At 48.7% G+C, this 22,664-nt stretch overlaps 1 protein-coding gene across 2 annotated transcripts in view; it reads right to left on the bottom strand.

Annotated features, from left to right (window-relative positions):
* LOC146073780 (uncharacterized) overlaps positions 1 to 22,664 on the bottom strand; it is a 42,062-nt gene that overhangs the window by 17,131 nt on the left and 2,267 nt on the right. Inside the window, exons 1-10 of one of the 2 annotated variants that reach the window (XM_083181216.1) lie at positions 11,850 to 11,907; positions 7,323 to 7,429; positions 6,841 to 6,955; positions 5,706 to 5,880; positions 5,376 to 5,487; positions 4,924 to 5,030; positions 4,347 to 4,473; positions 3,324 to 3,444; positions 2,734 to 2,819; positions 1,688 to 1,830 (exon numbers count right to left, since the gene is read on the bottom strand). In XM_083181216.1, coding sequence (XP_083037342.1) covers positions 1,688 to 1,830; positions 2,734 to 2,819; positions 3,324 to 3,444; positions 4,347 to 4,473; positions 4,924 to 5,030; positions 5,376 to 5,487; positions 5,706 to 5,880; positions 6,841 to 6,955; positions 7,323 to 7,419 — 1,083 coding nt within the window. In that variant the 5' untranslated portion in view covers positions 7,420 to 7,429; positions 11,850 to 11,907. Of the gene's footprint in view, positions 1 to 1,687; positions 1,831 to 2,733; positions 2,820 to 3,323; positions 3,445 to 4,346; positions 4,474 to 4,923; positions 5,031 to 5,375; positions 5,488 to 5,705; positions 5,881 to 6,840; positions 6,956 to 7,322; positions 7,430 to 11,849; positions 11,908 to 22,664 lie in introns of those variants that run through there. The other variant, XM_083181218.1, reaches the window with a different exon arrangement.

Raw genomic sequence — 22,664 nt, 5'->3', positions numbered from 1 at the left:
CAATTTTGTAATCCAAATAAGTGACCTGGGTCAGGAGACATTTGATGGTCTATGTCTCAGATCTCCTATCTCTTGTCTCTAGGTTGTACAAAGAGCTGTATGTACTAAAACCGCAGGGGCCTGTGTGTGGACTGGGGAAATCTCACCTCTTTGCTTGGGGTACAGACTTTGTGGCTGAACATGTGATAAAAATGTCCTAAGGATGAGAGATCTGAGAACTCATAAATCTGTCCTTAGGAGTGATAGGAGACCCAGCTAGTGTGACATTAAATGGGCAATGTTTTAACAGAACAAAGGAGGGTATACACACAGGCCTTAATCATTTTGGTATTCAGGGAGTTAATCCCAAAGGCGGGGGCCATGAAGCAGGTTAGTGCAAGGATGAAAATGTATATTTATTTATATAGCGCACACATATTCCGCAGCGCTGTACAGAGAATATTTCAACATTCGGTCCCTGCCCCAGTGGAGCTTACAATCTATATTCCCTACCACATGTAAACGCACACACAGACATTCTAGAGTTAATTTTGTTGGGAGAAAAATAACCGGTACTTGTGTAGAATCACGGCTCCCACGATGGGCATCGTATACGGAAAAATCACATCGCATCTCATGCGATCTGATGCGATGCAATGTCATTTTTCACTGAAATTATGGGCATGAGTTGAAATCATGTAAAATGCACCCCAAATGCGAGCCCGTGAGGGGCGGCGGTACGCGTCCTACGATCTTTTCATACCCCCACTATCCACGTTGGCGTGGAGTTGAGAATAGAAAGTGTGGCGAGCCACCGAGCCCGAAGCGTGGCGAGCGCAGCGAGCCCCGCGAGGGGACGCGGATACCTGTGAAGCCCGCGAGGGGACACGGATACCTGTGAAGCCCGCGAGGGGACGCGGATACCTGTGAAGCCCGCGAGGGGACGCGGATACCTGTGAAGCCCGCGAGGGGACACGGATACCTGTGAAGGTATCCGCGTCGCCTCGCGGGGCTCGCTGCGCTCGCCACGCTTCGGGCTCGGTGGCTCGCTGCGCTCGCCACACTATTCTATTCTCAACTCCATGCGATTTTTAACAAAAATGCATAAAAACACGGTAAAATTGCATCGCATCGCATGCCATCGCATGCCACTACATATGGCATGCGATGGGAGCCGTGATTGTACACAAGTACCAAATAACCTACCAGTATATTTTTGGGATTGTGGGAGGAAACCGGAGTACCCGGAGGAGAATATCCAAACTCCGCACAGTTAGGGCCATGGTGGGAATCGAACCCATGACCTCAGAGCTAACCATTACACTATCCGTACTGCCCAATGAGAAACCATGGGAACATTAATAGCGCAGTTACGTAGATGATTAATCCACGAAAATTGCATGCAAAATATGATTGAACTCAATTCTGTAAATACAAGCGTCATCCAGCATACACAAAGGGGTTGGGTGTCGCCAATGGGAATGTCCAGCATTTCATTGGCGTTCCCATGAAAACGCTGGGTGTTCCCATGGGAGTGCGGGCAGGACGATGTGTGCCGGGGGAGGGCAGCTGACACTCAGCTCACACTCAGATTTCAGCTGCCTTCCCAAGAAGATGAGGTTCAGGGCTACGGCAACCACAGGGGTGAATGGCTGGGCATCTCCCTATAGCAGGGATTGGTAGCATCTATACCTATGGAATATCTCACCGGCCTGGAATCTGGATTGGCTTCCTCCTTACTCTCGCCGTCATTGCATTCTTTTCGGATGCCGCCTTTAGGGTTTCGGAGCTTGCTCAGAGCGACGGCTATGCGGCTTCCAACCGCTGCGTTGTTCTTTATCAGCGCAATATCTTGACAAGGGTTAAGGAAAGATTTCTGCAGATTACAGCAAATGAAGCCATGTTCCATGGATTCGCCAGTTGTGGGATTGATGCAGAGTTGGCTGGAGCTAAGGGGAGGATTTATAAAAGTTTGGAGAGAGATATAGAAACAACCAATCAGCTCCTAACTACCACGCTACAGGCTGTGTTTGAAAAATGACTTGAGCTGATTGGCCGGTACTCTCTCTCTCTCATCAATCTCGCAACTTGCGCACGCTTGGTCCGGGCGCACCCCCACTCCCCCAGCTCAACTCAACGTCAGCCAACATATGTGGATTCAAAAAGATTGGGACTACTGGGTGTAAAAAGGCAGAAACAGCCATTGTTGGTCAACCGTTGGCATCCATTGATGTTTAGCGATAGCACGCGCGGGGGGGGGGGGGGGGGGATTATTGGGGATTCCACTGCCAACAAGGAGGCCTCAGATTCTTGCAAATAAGAAAACAGAGATGACAACAATAATGACTAGTGAGCTCACTGGGTACCGCCAGAACAGCCAATCAGAACGGTTATGACATTGGTGTAACGATATATTTGTACCAGTCTAAGTTCCCGCAACCTTCACGGGCTTCTTGCTTTATATCTGTGAGAAGCTGTTCGAGTTGGATGAAGGGTGCACAGAGCTGGTGTAGAGAGCGGCCATGTCTAACTTTTTACCTCATGCTACAGTAATGGTGGATAGGGGGAGATTTACCATTGTTCGAAGAGAGAGAATGTACCGGCCAATCAGCTCCTAACTGTCATTTGGCAAACCCATCCTGTGAAAGCACAGTTAGAAGCTGGTAGATTGGCAATTTGCCTGTCTGCATAAATGCTGCCTGTCTTCGCTCATTAGCACTTAAGTATACGTCAGTGCAAATATGAAAAGGATACTAGCATCCAGGGATTTGCCTCCAGTCAGCTCGTTCACCCGGCGCAGCAGAAATGGGGTCACCGCCTTACCCACAATCCCTTGTATCCTGATAACAACAGTACACATTTTATAAGCAATGAATCTGCCGGACGCCTGTAGTACATGCTACAGAGAAATATATATATTAGTCCTATGTGACAACTTGGAAAACACTAGGGAAACCCTCAGAACCCGGGTTGACGGTCAGCTTTTATCATTTTCATTATCCTGCTGCGCTGTCATCTAGGAATGCGGTTGACCCTATTAAGGTCACATGCACTGGGTAGTTAGGAGGCAGTTGTCGGAATTATATGTATAAAAAGTGAGATTTACTTTTAAAAGAACAGTTATCCTGCATGAATCTCACTGAATACGGACTGAACATTTGTTTCTTTTCTCTTCTTCCCAGGTATGTGATTTACATTTGTCAGCACTACAAGTACCAGCAGTCTGATCTGCATTAACTCCTTTGCAGTATATTCAAGGGTTGCCTACGCTCCCGAAATGGTCGGGAGGTTCCCGAAAATCATGTAACGAAGAAGAACAGAAAAACAACAATGGCGGCACTAACCTGGCTTCCTTCAAAGCTTGGTGAACCGCTTCCTCTATCACATGAACAGAGGCGGCATGCTCAGCTGGGATGGGAACAGCAATGAGGACCCCACTGCCCAGTCTGAGGTCCAGGGAACTGGCTGTGTGACAAACAATATCATACAAGAAGCTCATGTAGAATATTCACCTTTGGCATATCCCCAACAGCTGATTAATCTTACTTACTGAGCTAAAGAAGCTGGGAATGTCCCAGTGAGGCCATCTCATATTAGAGTCTATGGTTTGTGTAAGAGGAGACTCTATGGTGGGTTAGTGTCAGGGAGACTCTATGGTGGGTTAGTATCAGGGAGACTCTATGGTGGTTTAGTGTCAGGGAGACTCTATGGTGAGTTAGTGTCAGGGAGACTCTATGGTGGGTTAATGTCAGGAAGACTCTATGATGGGTTAATATCAGGGAGACTCTATGGTGGGTTAGTGTCAGGAAGACTCTATGGTGGTTAAATGTGGGGTAATGTTAAAGAGACTGTGGTGGGTTAGTGTCAGGGAGACTCTATGGTGGATAATGTCCGGGAGACTCTATGGTGGTTAGTGTAAGGGAGACACTATGGTGGGTAGTGTCATGGAGACTCTATGGTTGGTTTGTGTCATGGAGACTCTATGGTTGGTTAGTGTCATGGAGATTCTATGGAGTAAATTTATTAAGATGGGAGTTCTATTGAAGTTGGAATGTTGCCCATAGCAACCATTAAGATGCTATCTTTATCTTCTAGAAGATGCTAAATAAATAAAAAGTAGATAGAACTCCCATCTTAGTAGATTTACTCCTATGGTGGGTTAGTGATAGTGAGACCCTCTTTATGAAAGCATGAGATAACCAGTCTGATAAAACGTTGGAAAAGCAATTAGCAGAACTGGAAGTATAGTTATATGACCAGAAACGTTATGAACTTGCCAAAAAATATTTTTCGATCTATAAAATAGTCAATAAATCACATTTTTATACCAGTTTCTTAATCAGGGTGAGGCAGATTTCTTGGCTCACCAATAAGTTGCGCAGCCTCCTTCTCATCCCGGACGTGGCACGGAGCCTGGAAGCCACTACGAGGGGTGAAGAAAGCCGGAAATTCGCTGGAATCACCATACGTGGACACACAGACCCCTTCTGTCTCCTGCCATTAACAGCAAGAGGAAAGAGTTCAAAATCTGATTCAGAGCTAAAGGCATCGGTTTTGTTTTTGATGGATCTTGTGTGCGTTGGTCGGACTCAAGCCTACGCACCTAGGGGTGATGCTGTGTCCTACCCACCTCTGTCCCATCTGCAGTGGTTGTTGAAGGGGAGTAACTGAGTAGAAACACCCCAGACGCGGCTAAGTCTGTCCTATGTAGAGATCCATTAGCTTTCAGGTGGATCTCTCTCACCAGGGATAGGATTGGCGCATAGGCAATAATGACGGTTGTTTATACAAGTGAATGGATTGGGGTGGGGTGGGGTGGGGGGTATGAGCAGTATAGCAAAATTTCATTGGGTTAGTTCCATATTTTGGGCCCTGTCCCATCTGAGGGCCTAGCGGGTATATGCATCTCCCTCTACATCACAGAAGGAGACTTGGACTACACACCAGATACTCAAGGGTCCGGCCAATGTCCAGGATGGATTTGATCCCAGCTGATATAACAGCTACCGGAGTCCTGCCAAGTTCCGTCAGGTCTGCGCTTATATCCATGGCTGTGACAAGATAGAACACTTACATATAGATAAGATTATTGTCAACTCCTACAAACTGTCCTGCTTCTAGACAGAGGGTTCCAAAGGATTGTCCTGCTAACTAATCACAATTTACGGGGAAGGGGGGTTGCACATTCTTAAAGGGCCTACACACGGGGAGATTGCTGAGCATTCGGAGCGAGGCTAGATCACTCAGAACAACGCTCAGCAAGATCGCTCAGCACACAGCAGCAGGGTGTGCAGTGTGGGCACCAAACAGTTATGGCAACATAAATCTGCTTTATCGACACGCGTTCATCTGTTCCTAGGCAGTGGTTCATTTTATAGGCTGAGAAATGATTTTACTGTTCTCTCCTTCGCGATGCACTCCTCCGATCCCTCCCGTCACAAACACAGGGATCCCAGCCCGATGGGCGGCGATCATGGTCCCAGACACTGTACTACCTCCGGAGAGGCCCTGGCAAGAGAAAAAGCAGAACAAACATGGGGGAGATGTATCAAACCTCCTACAGAGGGCAAGTGGAGCTCTTGCCCATGTCAGCCAATATCCTTTCCTATTCCTGATTTCCCGGCAGCTGGGGCAGACAGCACACGCAGTATACTTGAATATGTAGTTATGGTTCTTAAATATAAAATAGTAACACAATTCTGTTTTATGTTACTCTCTCGGCATACCTGGCTGAGGACGTAGGGCAGGTCCCTCCGTGACACCTTCACGCAGTCTCTGCTTGTGGCCAGGAACTCCAGTTCTTCTTCGGAGAGGCCGATATGAATTTTGCCCTTGAGGATGCCGACCGTCGCTGGTACTGACCCATTCATTCGGACGATGTCTTCCACTTCATTAGCCATGCTGGCCATCATACAGAGGACAGAGAACCGTCAGCAAGGGCCCCATTACATGTTATGTAATATGTTACATCGCTTCCCTCCTATGGTAGAACCGGCATTACTGGGTGCCGACGGGGCATCTGTACATAAGAGGAGCATCTCGTCCATTTTCGGTCGGCCTGCCTGTACCAAGGGTGATGCTAGTGCAAAACGCAATTGAAAGTCATGGCAACTGCGCTAGAGACCATACCATATCTCCCAACTGTCCTGTTTTTCATAGGACCGTTCCCGGTATTTGGGGGCGGTCCCGCCCCCCCATGGCCACCAGTGTCCCCTGGCGGAGTGGAGGTGGAGGGTCAGTTGGAAGTCCCCCCAGCCTGAAGGGAATAGATGCTGTGTGCATGGGGGTGTGGCCTGATGATGCATCATTTGCGAGGCCACGCCCCTTTACGGGCTCCGTATCTAGTGATCTAGTCAACATCTCCTACCAAAATCTCACCGTGTGCACCCCTTAAGTCTCTTGTCGATGTGCACCCCCAAGTTCTTCTCCATGAGTGATTCCCCAACCTCTACCCCGTTAATTTTATATGTTGCACACTGGTTTCTGGTCCCATAATGCACGACCTTACATTTATCTATTGAACCTCATCTTCCATTTTGCTGCCCAATCCTCTGTAGAGAGGCGACATACTGATCTGATTTACATATTATACTATATATTGATGACATCACCAATATATCATTGTGACAACCTCTGGTATCCCCCGCCCCTTTCACACACAAGTTAGCCAAGGCCCACCCCAGTATACAAACTTGACTGGTGTTGGGCCAGATGTACTAAGCTTCAAAAAGTGATAAAGAGGAGAGCGGTACCAGCCAATCAGCTCCCAACTGTCATTTTGCAACCCCGGGAGCTGATCAGCTGATCACGCTCCACTTTATCACCTTTTGAAGCTTGGTACATCTCGCCCATTGAGCTTACCTGATATTTTGCGGATACGGCATGCCGTGTGTGATAATTGTGCTCTCCAGAGCCACGACGGGTCTCCTCTCTGCCAACGCCTCACCCACACTGGGGTGTATTCTGATGGAAGAGTCTACAGAGAGACACCAATATAAGGTATGGACACAGCACTGACACATAAAGAGCTTATTGGGGGGGAAAGGAAGATGTGCTTGGGGGCTGCGTCTACTGGGATCTTCCCACAGGTTCACGTTAAATAAAAATGACGACACTAGAGGTAAGAGCAGATAAGGACTGGGGGTGGAGTAGAGGGTTTGTGGGTTAAAAACTGTCACAGCTCAAAGTAAAAGTACAATGCAGAAGCCGCATTTTGACGGGCTTTTAACTAGTGTACCAGATAAATGACAGCTACAAATTAATTGGTTGCTATGGGCAACCCCTGCACTGCCTTTTCAGAAATGTAAGTAAATCTCCCACTAAGGCTAAGCAGAGTAACTTACTATGACGACGCGATAGGCGGGGTGTCATGACAACCATTGGATTCCCCCATGTGCGGGGAAGTCTAGTAGAGCATCGTCTTAGGCCAGACAACAACATAGCACTCCACCTGCAGGGATATAGACACAGGGTTGTTATAAGAGAGGGCTAGATCCACCTCCGAGGATCACACACACATACACACACACACACATAATGCAGAAACAACTCCAATTTCAAAAAGTCTTGTTCCTATTACAAAACACTCACATTATAATCCTAGAGCCCCATGAACAATAGACTATATATTATTATCGCTATGAATGATAATATTAATGACATATTGTTCATATCTTCTTGATACAGGCATGTCCAAACTATGGCCCTCCGGCTGTTCTAAACTACACATCCCAGCATGCCATGCCATAGTTTTAGCATTCTTTAATAGCAAAACTGTGGCAAGGCATGATGGGACTTGTAGTTTCACAACAGCTGGAGGGCCATAGTTTGAACATGCCTGGTCTAGTGTGTTTGATCAATATCGTCCATGATGCACACTCCCGCACATCGATAATGACCCCCGTTGTCTGTGTTTCAAGCACAATGTTGACTATAACGCCAACAATTCATGCTAGCAGTGGGAGAGGGTGACGTACTGTAACTGAGCGATATCATTCAGTGTGTACGCACTAAATCATTGGCCGGGAGCTCATTGGCTAGTGTGTATGGGGCCTAAGATGTTCGGTGGAGTACCCCAGTATAAGTCAGTGGGCAAAGTTATGAAAGCAATATGAAATGTGCAGTAGGGCTGGAAATCGATTGATGGGTTAATACCTATAATAGATAGTTTTGCCACTGATTGGACAGAAACAGCGATTCTCCACCATCGATGGTGCTCAGTTAGTTCTAGAACATCCCACAAACCCCCTTCCAACACACCTTTAAAGTTCTGCTCCCATATTCTTAATATCATCATTTAATTACAGTACAAGACAATTTAGGACAATTACGTGGTAAATAAGGATAGTTACATCAGGGGACAGAGCACCGAAGCAATTATCAGGGTGGAGATATATATATATTAGTGATGGCCATCATTGCCATTGCCATCGATGGTTGCCATCCATGGCAATAGTGCAACTGGCCATCCAAAGTGTTAAACTATGCAATGGATGACCATCGATATTTTACCTATTGATGGTCATCCATTTTGTTTGACTGATTGGCCTGTGGGCCAATCAAACATGGGGGCGGGACTTCATGGGTGTCGGCGTGGACCTATGCTCTGTGTCCTGGCACTTTGAAAAAGAAAAAAAAAATGGTTTTGCCCTGCCATCGATGGAGGGAAACCATCTGGTTCTTACCCATCGATGGCAAAAGTATTCAACATCGGCCACAAACCATCGATAATGGGGGGGGGCAACCCTCCCAGAGAGCGGCCCGGCTTCTGCGACTCGCCCTAGGCGGAGGGAGTCAGTGGGTCAAATTACATGAATCACGTCCTTTTAGCCCCACCTTCCGCAGTGCAACGCCTGAAACAAAAAAACGGCATTGCACGGCGGAGGGCATGGCTAAAAAGGCACAATCACTCTGGGCACACCCCCCAAACAATAGCCCTCCTGTTGCTCCGTCCCCGCCTTGCCCCTTTTCGCTTCCGGCAGCCCCGCCTCCCTTGAGCTGGCTGCTCAGCCAGAAAGTAGGTATGTATGGCAAAAACAGAAGGTTAGGACGAGAGATGGTTAGGTTATGCGGGCGGGTGGGATGGTGATCAGCTCAGCCTTAAACATTTTAAGCGTAAGAAAGCGCTGGATCATCCAAGAATAGATAGACAGTTGGAAATATGAGTGAGGATAGAGGGAGAGAGATCAGGAAAGGAGCGGTAGATTACAGTATTATCAGCATAGAGTTTATACTGGAAGTCCAGTGAGCGAATGAGCGAACAGAGAGGAGAAGAGGACCAAGAACAGAACCTTGGGAGACACCTACTGTCACTGGATGATAGTCAAAGTATTTGCAGATGTCAAAAGGATATTATGGGTGATTATACAGATGAAGCAGCCAGGAGTTGTCCTTTGGTTTTCAGAGTTGTGATTGTTTTCTGTCCTTCTGTTTCACTTCGGTGTAACACCGGTATATCTAGTTATGATTAAATTATGCTGCGCTTTGAAAATGATGCCTAAAAATCTATGCACAGCTAGTCCATGCGCACAGCCTACACGGCCACAGCCTATCAAATGATCCTAAAATGCAGAATGCATGTTCTCTCCTTAACTGGACTCTACCCACCCTATCCCCATCCCCCTACAACAATGGATAGTAATAAAAGTGGCTTACATAAACAAACATGGCATTCCAAGATAACATGTACTATTAGGAATTCTAATGTTCCTCCCTTCGCATAGGTTAAGGCAGGGTTGCCGACCCTCCCGGAATTTGCGGGAGTCTCATCGGGTCCTTCCTCTCGGCCCCCGGAAGGGTGGGCAACCCTCCCGGAATCAGGGGGACCCCCACTGAGCCCCCCCGATCGCTGCATTTATATGCCGCAATCCGCAGGTCTCAGGGGAGGGGGCGGAGCTAAAATGGCACAATCGTGTCATTTTAGCCCTGCCCCCTCCATGGATATCAGTTATTTCGGCTATTTGCCGTAATGGGGGCGGGGTTTAATGACGTCCCTGTTAAGCCCCACCCCCAAAACTTGTAATGCAAGATTCCTCTCCGGGCTTCTCCCGGAGAGGATTTTTTGAAAGTCCGCAACCCTGGGTTAAGGCCCCATACACTTGTACAATTTGGGACGATTTGACGGATCGGGCCGGGAAATCGGCCCAAATTGGATGTGTTTGATACCCAATGGGTAGTTCCGTGCGCAACGGGTCGGACCCATCAGATTGGACCCATCGCCGGTGTTTTTTAGCACCCTTGATGTGTTGGGTCTGATTCTGTGGGTGTGTGCCAGCGGTGAAGCACCTATGTGCAAGTACAGGCGGCAGGGTGGGTGCCGGGCTCCGCTGAGCGACCGTGGGTAGGGAAGCACCGGCGGGTCCCGGGCAGCAGTGAGTGGCGGGCTGCGCTGAGGGCCCAGGGGTGACGGTGCAGCGGCAGTGTCGGACAATCAGCGCCGGGAAGCGGCCGCGGGGCACGCTGGGAGGGACCCATGACGGATCCCTGTGACAGCGCTGCAGAGAGATGCCCATAGGCTTCTACAGGGTATTGCCAGCAAAAGCTGGCGCTTCCTTCCGCAGCGCTGACCCGGTGTGTGGGACATTAGACAATCTTCCACCTAAGCAATTAAAAAAATCAGTCCAGCACATAAGGTGGAATACTCTGCGGAACAGATCAGTGTTCCAACTGAACATTAATGGTCCTCCATTACATAGGTTTGCTAGCATCGATGGTCACTTGTAGTGTCACCATCGATGGTGGACACACCAATGGCACAGTACTGAGGGAAGGACAGCAGCAGAAACTCTTTCCTAGCAACAGTTTGTATCAATCCTTGGACAATATGGAGAGTGATAAAGTACCAGACAATCAGCCCCTACCTGCCAAGTTATAGGCTGTTGATGCTTAGGTGAGGTGACTGTATGTTATTTTCTCTCTCCTCAAGCTTTGATACATCTCAGCCACAGGCGCGTCTGGGCATTATACAGCCCAGGTATGTCTTTTTCCTTCACACAATTGAGTATGTCATGGACTATGCGGCTCCTGCGATGAGTTGCGCCCAGTCTAAGAATCAATCGATGGTGAGCCTGTTACGATGGGTTTAGGACATATTCGCATGGCTGCAAATGGACGTGTAATCGTACACATACACTCATACAGCGACTAATTAATTCACTCTGGTTGAGCGTCGGCTTAACTGAACGCTGGTCGCTGCGAATTGCGGATGTGCAAATAAAGTCTGAATCAGGCTCTAAAGCAAATGTCAAATGTTATGGTTCGTGTTGCTTATTATATAGGTCAAATTCATCAACACTATTTTATTTTGAAACCTACCCTCTGGCAATGAGCATGTAACCCCCTTGAAATGAGCATTTAACTCCTGGCAATGAGAAAGAAACCCCTGGCAAGTCTCATGTATATGCTCCCCGTACTTGCGTGGGTTTCCTCCGGGTGCTCCAGTTTCCTCCCACAATCCAAAAACATACTGGTAGGCTAATTGGCTGCCAACACATAACTCTAGAATGTCTGCGTGCGCGTGTACATGTGGTAGGGAATATAGATTGTAAGCTCCACTGGGGCAGGGACTGATGTGAGTGTTCAACTATACTCTGTACAGCGCTGCGGAATATGTGTGCGCTATATATGAAACTGTAAACAAATAAATAAAAGTCAACCAGCAATAAAACCCTGGCAATGAGCATGTAACCCTGGGAAGCCGTGTACCACAACAGTCTCTGGAAAATGAGCATGTGTACAACTAAAATATAAAACAAAGTTCATTTACCAAGGGGAAATGGTTCCTCAAACAGCTGTTAAGAAAGTTGGTCTTTGTAATATAACAGACTGTAAATGGAGAGATGTTTAACCTCTGTTATTCTGGTCAGTCTTACCTCTGATATAAGGAAGATAAGATACCAGATTACTCCTCAGCAATGAGATCAGAGAGGGAGGGGGATCTCCAGGAGGGATCCTCCTCCTCCTCCTCCTCCTCACTACACTGTCCTGCATTCCAGCACTGACACTCTCTGGCTTATTATTAACCATCAGACCATTTGGTCAGAGGGGGGAGGAGAGTGGACGATACACGCTGCCAGGCTTCCTAACATAGGCACAGGGGCGGGGGAGGGAATGCAATCTGCCCGGGGCACGGAATGGATCATAAATCACAGTTCAATACTTTATAAAGTTCTCTATCTAAGAAGCTACAAACTCCAGGGTGTATCAGAAGGATTTTCAGTAACTTTTTTAATATACTCCCTTTAGAATGTAAGCTCTAACGAGCAGGGCCCTCTCTCCTCATGTCATTTTCTAATAATATGCCTCTCTGCCACTGTTATTGCCTCAGTGTCCGCTGCCGCAACTGTCTATTATTTACCATGCACTTGTCCTAATTTGCAATTGTACTGTACATCACTATTATCTTGTTTTGTTTCTGTACTCATCTATGTATTGCCAGGCGCTGCGGAACCATATAAATAAATGATCTCTTATATATTTGGCTACATCTGTCACTCAAAGTGTGTCTGGAGCTGTAACGCTGGGTGGAGCCTCTGACTCACATGACTGACTCATATGACAGAGAACCAGCCCAGTGAGCCCACAGACAGTGCCAGACACCCTCTGCCTCTCCATGTTACACAGCTACTCACCAGACACACCAGGTGAGCGCCCCACACCTCCATACCTCCCAACATGACCCTCTCCAGGAGGGACAGAATGCTATGTTTGTGGACTTCCATCTTCCACCCCCCCCCCCCCCCCATTCACGGCATCCCCATGATTAAATGGCACATGCAAAACACTGACATGGCTATGGTCGACAATGAAAAAGGTTGACAAGATTTATTTTGCACTTTTTCAATCTCTTATATATTTGGCTACATCTGTCACTCAAAGTGTGTCTGGAGCTGTAACGCTGGGTTGTGGACTTCCATCTTAATTTATGATTGTCATCACCTGTTTTAAACAGGGTAATTGATAAGAAAGGTGTTTAAGCACAGGTGATGGTAATCCATAAATTAAGAAGAAAGTCCAGAAACAGAGCAATGTGTCCCTCCTGGAGAGGGTCATGTTGGGTATGCACCTCCCTCCCTCCCCCCCCCCATTCACGGCATCCCCACGATTAAATGGCACATGCAAAACACTGACATGGCTATGGTCGACAATGAAAAAGGTTGACAAGATTTATTTTTCACTTTTTCAATGTTTTCATATTCATTCTCATGTGTCGACATGGACACCAATGAAGTGCCACACTTATGTCAACATTTACATGTGTTGACCTTTCTGTGTTGATTTTTTCTTGTGGCAATTCGTGGCACCCCCCGCGACCCCCCTCCCGCGATTTGCAGCACACCCCCCGCAATTCGCGGCACCCTCGGTGACTCCCGCGATTCGCGGCCCCACCCCGTGACACCCCCCCCCCTCCTGCGATTCGCGGCACCCCGTGACCCCCCCTCCCACGATTCGCGCCAACCCACCGGGCCCCCCCTCCCGCGGTTCACGGTGCCCCCCACGACCCCCCCTACCGCGATTCCCCACCCCTGACCCCCCCTCCTGTCATTGTGGCAACCCCCCGCCCCCGCGACCCACCCTCCCGCGATTCACTGCAACCCCCCGCGCCCCCCCTCCCACAATTCGCGGCACCCCCCCCCCCCCGCGACCCCCCCTCCCGCAATTCACGGCATCCACCCACGACCCCTCCTCCCGTGATTCGCGGACACCCCTCACCTCCTCCCTCCCTTCCACCCCCGCGCGCGATTCACGGCAACCCCAGGTTTAAATGGCACATGCAAAACACTGGCACGGCTATGGTCGACAATGAAAAAGGTTGACATGAGTTTTTGAAGATTTATTTTTCTTTTTTTTAATGTTTTCATAATTATTCTCATGTGTCGACATGGACACCGATGAAGTGCCACACTTATGTCAACATTTACATGTGTTGAACTTTCTGTGTTGATTTTTTCTTGTGGCGATTCGCGGCGACCCCCCTCCCGCGATTTGCAGCACACCCCCCGCAATTCGCGGCACCCCTGGTGACTCCCGCGATTCGCGGCGCCAACCCGTGACACACCCCCCCTCCTGCGATTGCGGCACCCCGCGAGCCCCCCTCCCACGATTCGCGCCAACCCCCCGGGCCCCCCCTCCCACTGTTCACGGTGCCCCCCACGACCCCCCTACCGCGATTCCCCACCCCTGACCCCCCCCCTCCCGTCATTGCGGCAACCCCCCGCCCCCGCGACCCACCCTCCCGTGATTCACTGCAACCCCCCGCGCCCCCCCCCTCCCGCAATTCACGGCATCCACCCACGGCAGCACCCCTAAGCCCCTCTTTAGTCCCCCGTATACTCACACACCCCTATCACTACCCAGCTTCCTGCTCTCCTGAACCGTAACTTCCACCACTGGGGAGTCGCTGACGCTGTTTTGCCCACATGCCCCTATCATGCCTCATAGCCCAGCCTCCTGCTCTCATGCACCCGAACTCCCACCCAGTAGGAGGAGACACTGACTAAGGGCCACCATCCTGTACTCCTGTACTGCCACGCTGGCCCCTCACCCACTGGCAGAAGCTGCACAGTATTTCCCACCCTCCTCTTTAGTCCCCCTTATGCCCACACACCCCTATCACTACCCAGCCTCCTGTTTTCCTGTGTCGTGACCTCCACCAGTGGGGAGCCGCTGACTCAGAAACACCCTACTATACTATTGCACACACACACCTAAACAACACGCACACACAGCCCCCCCCCCACACCCACAAATGTCACTGTACCCTCCACACTATCAATGTACATCTTACTCTGTAACCGCTTTTTAATTAAACAAAACAATACACACCCCCTTCCACATCATATTTATTTATTTATTAACAGTTTCTTATATAGCGCACACATATTCCGCAGCGCTTTACAGAGAATATTTGAACATTCACATCAGTCCCTGCCCCAGTGGAGCTTACAATCTATATTCCCTACCACATGTACACGCACACATTCTAGGGTTAATTTTGTTGTGAGCCAATTAGCCTACCAGTATATTTTTGGATTGTGGGAGGAAACCGGAGTACCCGGAGGAAACCCATGCAATTACGGGGAGAATATACAAACTCCGCACAGTTAGAGCCATGGTGGGAATCGAACCCATGACCTCAGCGCTGTGAGGCAGTAATGCTAACCATTACGTCATCCGTACTGCCCTATCATATGCTCTCTATTTAACACATTTCACCTATAACTCAAGTTGCAATACAGGCCATCTTTCATACAATTCTAACCATTTTTCTCATATGCAAATGTTCACAAATTAAGGGGGCGCAGCCCCTTACGACGGTGTGAAGAGCGCCCGTAGGGCGCGATGAATCACCTAGTGTTTTCATATTCATTCTCATGTGTCGACATGGACACTAATGAAGTGCCACACTTATGTCAACATTTACATGTTTCTGTGTTGATTTTTTCTTGTGGCGATTCGCGGCACCCCCCGCGACCCCCCTCCCACGATTTGCAGCACACCCCCCGCAATTCACGGCACCCCCCGGTGACTTCCGCGATTCACGGCCCCACCCCGTGACACCCCCCCTCCTGCAATTCGCTGCACCCCGCGACCCCCCCTCCCACGATTCGCGCCAAACTCACGGCCCCCCCTCCCGCGGTTCACGGTGCCCCCCACGACCCCCCCTACCGCGATTCCCCACCCCTGACCCCCCCTCCTGTCATTGCGGCAACCCCCCGCCCCCGCGACCCACCCTCCCGCGATTCACTGCAACCCCCCGCGCCCCCCCCCCATCCCACGATTTGCGGCACCCACACCCCCCCCCCGCGACCCCCCCTCCCGCAATTCACGGCATCCACCCACGACCCCTCCTACCGTGATTCGCGGACACCCCTCACCTCCTCCCTCCCCCCCCCACCCCCGCGCGTGATTCACGGCAACCCCAGGATTAAATGGCACATGCAAAACACTGGCACGGCTATGGTTGACAATGAAAAAGGTTGACATGAGTTTTTGAAGATTTATTTTTCTTTTTTTGAATGTTTTCATATTCATTCTCATGTGTCAACATGGACACCGATGAAGTGCCACACTTATGTCAACATTTACATGTGTTGAACTTTCTGTGTTGATTTTTTCTTGTAGCAATTTTTTTCCAGTGACAACTATGAACTATGTGCATGTCAACCTAGACATCATCAACCAATTCTTTGTATAATATATAACACCTGTTCTGCTTTACTGTAGGTGTTTTAAGTCAGACCTTTTACTGCTACTATTACTGTTTATGTAAATGCATTCTGAATGACAGCAACATCCTACCATCCTTCTACAAGAATATATAACCAACTAGGTGATTCATCGCGCCCCGTGCCCCCCCCTCCCGCGATTCGCAACCCCCCTCGCGCAATTCACGCTCCCTCCCACGCTTTGCGGACCCCCGCCCTCTCCCGCGATTCGCCGACACCAGCGCCCCCTCCCTCCCTTGATTCACGGCACCCCCCGCGCCCCTCCCGCAATTCACGGCACCCCTAAGCTCCTCTTTAGTCCCCCGTATACTCATACACCCCAATCACTACCCAGCTTCCTGCTCTCCTGAACCGTAACTTCCACCACTGGGGAGTCGCTGACGCTGTTTTGCCCACATGCCCCTATCATGCCTCATAGCCCCGCCTCCTGCCCTAATGCACCCGAACTCCCACCCAGTAGGAGGAGACACTGACTAAGGGCCACCATCCTGTACTGCCACGCTGGACCCTCACCCACTGGCAGAAGCTGCACAGTATCTCCCACCCTCCTCTTTAGTCCCCCTTATGCCCACACCCCTATCACTACCCAGCCTCCTGTTTACCTGTGTCGTGACCTCCGCCTGTGGGGAGCCGCTGACTCAGAAACACCCTACTATACTATTGCACACACACACACCTAAACAACATGCACACACAGTCCCCCCCCCACACCCACAAATGTCACTGTACCATCCACACTATCAATGTACATCTTACTCTGTAACCGCTTTTTAATTACACAAAACAATACACACCCCCTTCCACATCATATGCTCTCTATGTAACACATTTCACCTATAACTCAAGTTGCAATACAGGCATCTTTCATACAATTCTAACCATCTTTCTCATATACATATTCACAAATTAAGGGGGCGCAGCCCCTTACGACGGTGTGAAGAGCGCCCGTAGGGCGCGATGAATCACCTAGTAATAATAATAATAATGAAGTAAAATACAGGGAGGTCATAGATCCCCCAAATGATCCCTTTAACAATTGTTGCTGCTCTTTACAGAATAATTCTGAACTACTGTATTCCAATACATAAACAAATATATATTAACAAAAGTCTCCTAAAAAGAATTGTCATCATATGCTTAGGAATATAAGCTTTCACGAGCAGGACCCTCTGCCCTCATGTGCTTTTCCTTCTCTTACTTAAACCATCTTTGATGGTAATAAATCCTGCGGCTCTCTGCCCTCCTGATATTTATGTCAGTGTCCTCTGCTGATGCAGCTGTGGTTATGTGCCCTGTACTTGTCCTCTATTGTACTCACCTGTAAGTCACTGTCTCCTGGGTTTTATACCCTAATAGGGTGCTGCAGATCCCTTGTTCTCTGCCCCCTGATACTTATGTCAGTGCCGTCTTTTGCTGCAGCTGTGGTTATGTTCCCTGTACTTGTCCTCTCTTGTATTAACCTGTAAGTCACTGTCTCCTGGGTTATATACTCTGTAATAGGGTGCTGCGGATCCCTTGTTCTCTGCCCCCCTGATACTTATGTCAGTGCCGTCTGCTGATGCAGCTGTGGTTATGTTTCCTGTACTTGTCCTCTATTGTATTAACCTGTAAGTCACTGTCTCCTGGGTTTTATACCCTAATAGGGTGCTGCAGATCCCTTGTTCTCTGCCCCCTGATACTTATGTCAGTGTCCTCTGCTGATGCAGCTATGGTTATGTGCCCTGTACTTGTCCTCTATTGTATTAACCTGTAAGTCACTGTCTCCTGGGTTTTATACCCTAATAGGGTGCTGCAGATCCCTTGTTCTCTGCCCCCTGATACTTATGTCAGTGCCGTCTGCTGATGCAGCTGTGGTTACATACCCTCCAACATCTGATTGGTAGAAATCGGTACACATGCGAAAAGGGGGCGTGGTCACAGGTAAAGTGGGCGTGACCACACCCCCTTTTCAAATGTGTACTGAGCATTTTAAAAATGTAGAATGAATACATTTTACTTATTTACAATATTCCAGCAGCCATCACTGTCACAAGCATAGAAAGAGTACCACAGCCGCCGCTCCCCATGCTGCTCTTGCTCACATCAGCCTGGCTGCACAGAGACATACCCCCGTACCACAGCCGCCGCTCCCCACGCTGCTCTTGCTCACATCAGCCTGGCTGCACAGAGACATACCCCCGTACCACAGCCGCCACTCCCCACGCTGCTCTCACTCACCCCGGCCTGGGTGCACAGCAACAACCACCCTGTCCCCTGAGTGCACCAGGTCCGCGATGTGTGACGTCATAACGCGTCGCACGCTGGCCTAGGACCCGAAATGCACCCTTGGGAACGGGTGCTTTGCCCAGGGAGAGCTGAGCAGTGCGCACCACTGACTGTCAGCCTCAGCCAGGAGGAGGATGCGCACCACAGCCTCTGGAGCCAGGAAGAGGACGACAGTCAGAAAAAAAAAAAAGTATATTTGGGAAAAAGGTACATTCGGTACAGTTGTTATTTGCCGGTACAGACCGTTCAAAAACGGTACTTTACCGGCAAATTCGGTACAGTTGGTGGGTACTTTTCCTCTATTGTATTAACCTGTAAGTCACTGTCTCCTGGGTTATATACCCTGTAATAGGGTGCTGCAGATCCCTTGTTCTCTGCCCCCCTGATACTTATGTCAGTACCATCTGCTGATGCAGCTGTGGTTATGTGCCCTGTACCTGTCCTCTATTGTACTCACCTGTAAGTCACTGTCTCCTGGGTTATATACCCTGTAATAGGGCGCTGCAGATCCCTTGTTCTCTGCCCCCTGATACTTATGTCAGTGCCGTCTGCTGATGCAGCTGTGGTTATGTGCCCTGTACCTGTCCTCTATTGTACTCACCTGTAAGTCACTGTCTCCTGGGTTATAAACCCTGTAATAGGGCGCTGCAGATCCCTTGTTCTCTGCCCCCTGATACTTATGTCAGTGCCGTCTGCTGATGCAGCTGTGGTTATGTGCCCTGTACCTGTCCTCTATTGTACTCACCTGTAAGTCACTGTCTCCTGGGTTATATACCCTGTAATAGGGCGCTGCAGATCCCTTGTTCTCTGCCCCCTGATACTTATGTCAGTGCCGTCTGCTGATGCAGCTATGGTTATGTGCCCTGTACTTGTCCTCTATTGTATGAACCTGTAAGTCACTGTCTCCTGGGTTATATACTCTGTAATAGGGCGCTGCAGATCCCTTGTTCTCTGCCCCCTGATACTTATGTCAGTGTTGTCTGCTGATGCAGCTATGGTTATGTGCCCTGTACCTGTCCTCTATTGTACTCACCTATAAGTCACTGTTTTGCTTATTCATATACTGTATGTACTCTGTAATTGGGCACTGTGGATCCCTTGTGGCTCCATATAAATAAAGGATAATAATATTGGCCTTTATTCAGATCTGATCGCAGTACAAGTTTGTTTGGAAAATGGCCAAAACCATGTGCACTGCAGGTGGGGCAGATGTAACATGTGCAGAGATTTGTGTGAGTTATTTTGTTTCTGTGCAGGGTAAATACTGGCTGCATTATTTTTACACTGCAATACAGATTTCAGTTTCAACACACCCCGCCCAAATTTAACTCACTCTGCACGTGTTACACATGGTTTTGACCTTTTTCCAAACAAATTTATTAAAATAAAATACCTTTATTTTCTTCTTCTTATAAGTAAAACTTTGCATCGAATCATGCGCCATATTTTATGTATAATTATATATAATGTATAATTATTGCCCAATTTGCCCTGGTGACTAAGGGGCCCAGACATGGGAAACGGTCACTAAGTCGACATACATTATGTCCACCACTAAAGGTGGAGAGGGCTTAGGCTGACACATGGCTAAGTTTGACAGGGTCAGAAGGTCGACACAAGCATTAAGTCGACAATGGGAATGTCGACAGCCGTACCATCTTCTGGAGAGGAGATTATAATAGTGTGCCAAGTGCAGCAAGCCACGCAAGGGGACGCGGTACACTGACACGGTGTCCATGTCGAATTACGCCAAAACCCGGGACAAAAAAACGTGAAAGACCCATGTCGCATACTTGCCGACTTTGGCATACTCCTTTCCGGGAGAAGCCCGGAGAGGAGTGAAAGGGGGCGGGTAGAGGCTTCGTTTTGGGGGCGGGGCACGGGTGATGTCATCAAGCCCCGCCCCCATAACGGACTGAAGCCTCAATATGTGGGTCCGTGTGTGGGGGGAGGGGCTAAAAATGCAGCGAATTGCGTCATTTAGCCCCGCCCCCTCCCCGCGGACCCGCGAAAGTCATAGTTTTTAGACCGTGGGGAGAGGGGGAGCCGGGGCTGTAGGGAAATGCGGGAGACTTGCCCCCTTCCCGGGGGACCGGGAGGGGGACCCGATTTGCGGGACCCTCCCGGCCATTCCGGGAGGGTAGGCAAGTATGCCATGTCGATCTTTTGATTGTCACCCTTCCCATTATTGACCGAATGCTTGTGCCAACCTTCAAACTCTGTTGACCTTACCCATGTCGATCTTTAGTGGTCGACCTTAATGTATGTCAACCTTTATAGTGTCGACCCTATGACCAATGCCTTAGGGCAATTTACTTGCGATTTGATCACTTTTATGCCATAAATTGCAGGAATAGCATCGAAATCGCACGTTGTTGACATCAGGCTCCGATGGTCCTGTGCACATCGCATCAGAGCCTGAAAATCGCATGATTTATCAGCAGGCTTGGATGGGATTGCATACGATACATGCGTACACGGTTTATCGTATGCAGTCCTGCCGCCCCAGAGGTTCCCGGGCAGTACAAGGGAGAATCTGGGCGACTTCTCCGCTTGGAAAAGTCGCCCTAGGGTATGGGAGCCTTTACATCTCTTATTGCTGCAACTGGCCCAGAAATGTAGTTCTGGGGCAATTTTTTTTTTTTTCATGCTGGGCTTCGACTGACACCAACAAATACACAGCCAGGTTCAGGAGATTTAAACTAGGAACACATTAGACGATTTGTGTACCCAACGTGATATACACAAGATCTGCGTCTCTCTTCTGCACGGATAACTATCTCCCATTCACTATTACAGGACTTTCATCAGGCTGCTCTCACCCTATGGAATGCCCTTCCACGCACAATAAGACTCTCCACTAGCCTCCAAACTTTCAAGTGTTCCCTGAAAACTCTCTTCAGGCAAGCCTATCATATTTATATACCGCACACATAACCCTCTGAGGCACTTATGTATGATATAGCTTCCCTTCTGGACCTACAAGCTATGCTATTACTGGTGCCTGACCTTGTGTTTCCCTCCTATGTTCCTATAGATTTTAAGCTTGTAGCAGGGCCCTCCTACCTCCAAGTCTGTCTGTTGTTACCCAGTTTGTTTTATCACTGTCTACTATTGTAAAGCGCAACGGAATCTGCTGCGCTATATAAGACGCTGTAACGGAATCTGCTGCGCTATATAAGACACTGTAACGGAATCTGCTGCGCTATATAAGACACTGTAACGGAATCTGCTGCGCTATATAAGACACTGTAACGGAATCTGCTGCGCTATATAAGACACTGTAACGGAATCTGCTGCGCTTTATAAGACGTTGTAACGGAATCTGCTGCGCTATATAACACACTGTACCGGAGTCTGCTGCGCTATATAAGACACTGTAACGGAATCTGCTGCGCTATATAAGACACTGTAACGGAATCTGCTGCGCTTTATAAGACGCTGTAACGGAATCTGCTGCGCTATATAAGACGCTGTAACGGAATCTGCTGCGCTTTATAAGACGCTGTAACGGAATCTGCTGCGCTATATAAGAAACTGTAAATAAATAAATAAATAAAATGAGGGTGTTCACTTAGCATAATTATTTAAAGAGATACATTATTATGTAGAGATGACATAATATGAGCTTACACTCACTTACTTATTTATACTAACATGACTAGTTAGGTAGCGTTGTACTTTCAATTAAACTCATTTCCCAGGACAGATTTTGCAGATGGGCAAAGTGTTCTAAATCTCCTTTCATGTTGCCAGGGAGCTGATAGAAAAAATAGACTGTTTGCTATGGGGCCACCACAAGGGACGTCTTGGTCTCCACATTCCCAGACGGATTCCCTGCTTCTCTCAGTCCCAAGAGGTAAAGTTAAATACCCTTGTATCCCTTTCACACTGAGCCTCTGATATGATATATTGCCGGAGGAACCCAGGTGTTGGCCTGGTGTGAAGGGGTCATGCCTCTAGTCCATTGATTTTCAACCTTTTTCAACTTGCAGCGCAAATTGTCAAGGCACACCATCAGACCTCAACAGGGAAAAACACATTAGACCCCCACAGGAAAAAAACAAGACATTGGTCCCCACATAAAAAACAATCACACTTTAATATTGGCCCTCGCATAAAAACAAGAGACCAGTGCATAACCAATGAAGTTGTAGCTGTAAACTAGTGGGTGAAAAGCGCCGCTATAGTCCA

This window comes from Crinia signifera, chromosome 4 (assembly GCF_055691185.1).
Source record: "Crinia signifera chromosome 4, ASM5569118v1, whole genome shotgun sequence".
NCBI classification, from domain to species: domain Eukaryota; kingdom Metazoa; phylum Chordata; class Amphibia; order Anura; family Myobatrachidae; genus Crinia; species Crinia signifera.
This window is presented reverse-complemented; position numbering and strand designations above follow the sequence as displayed.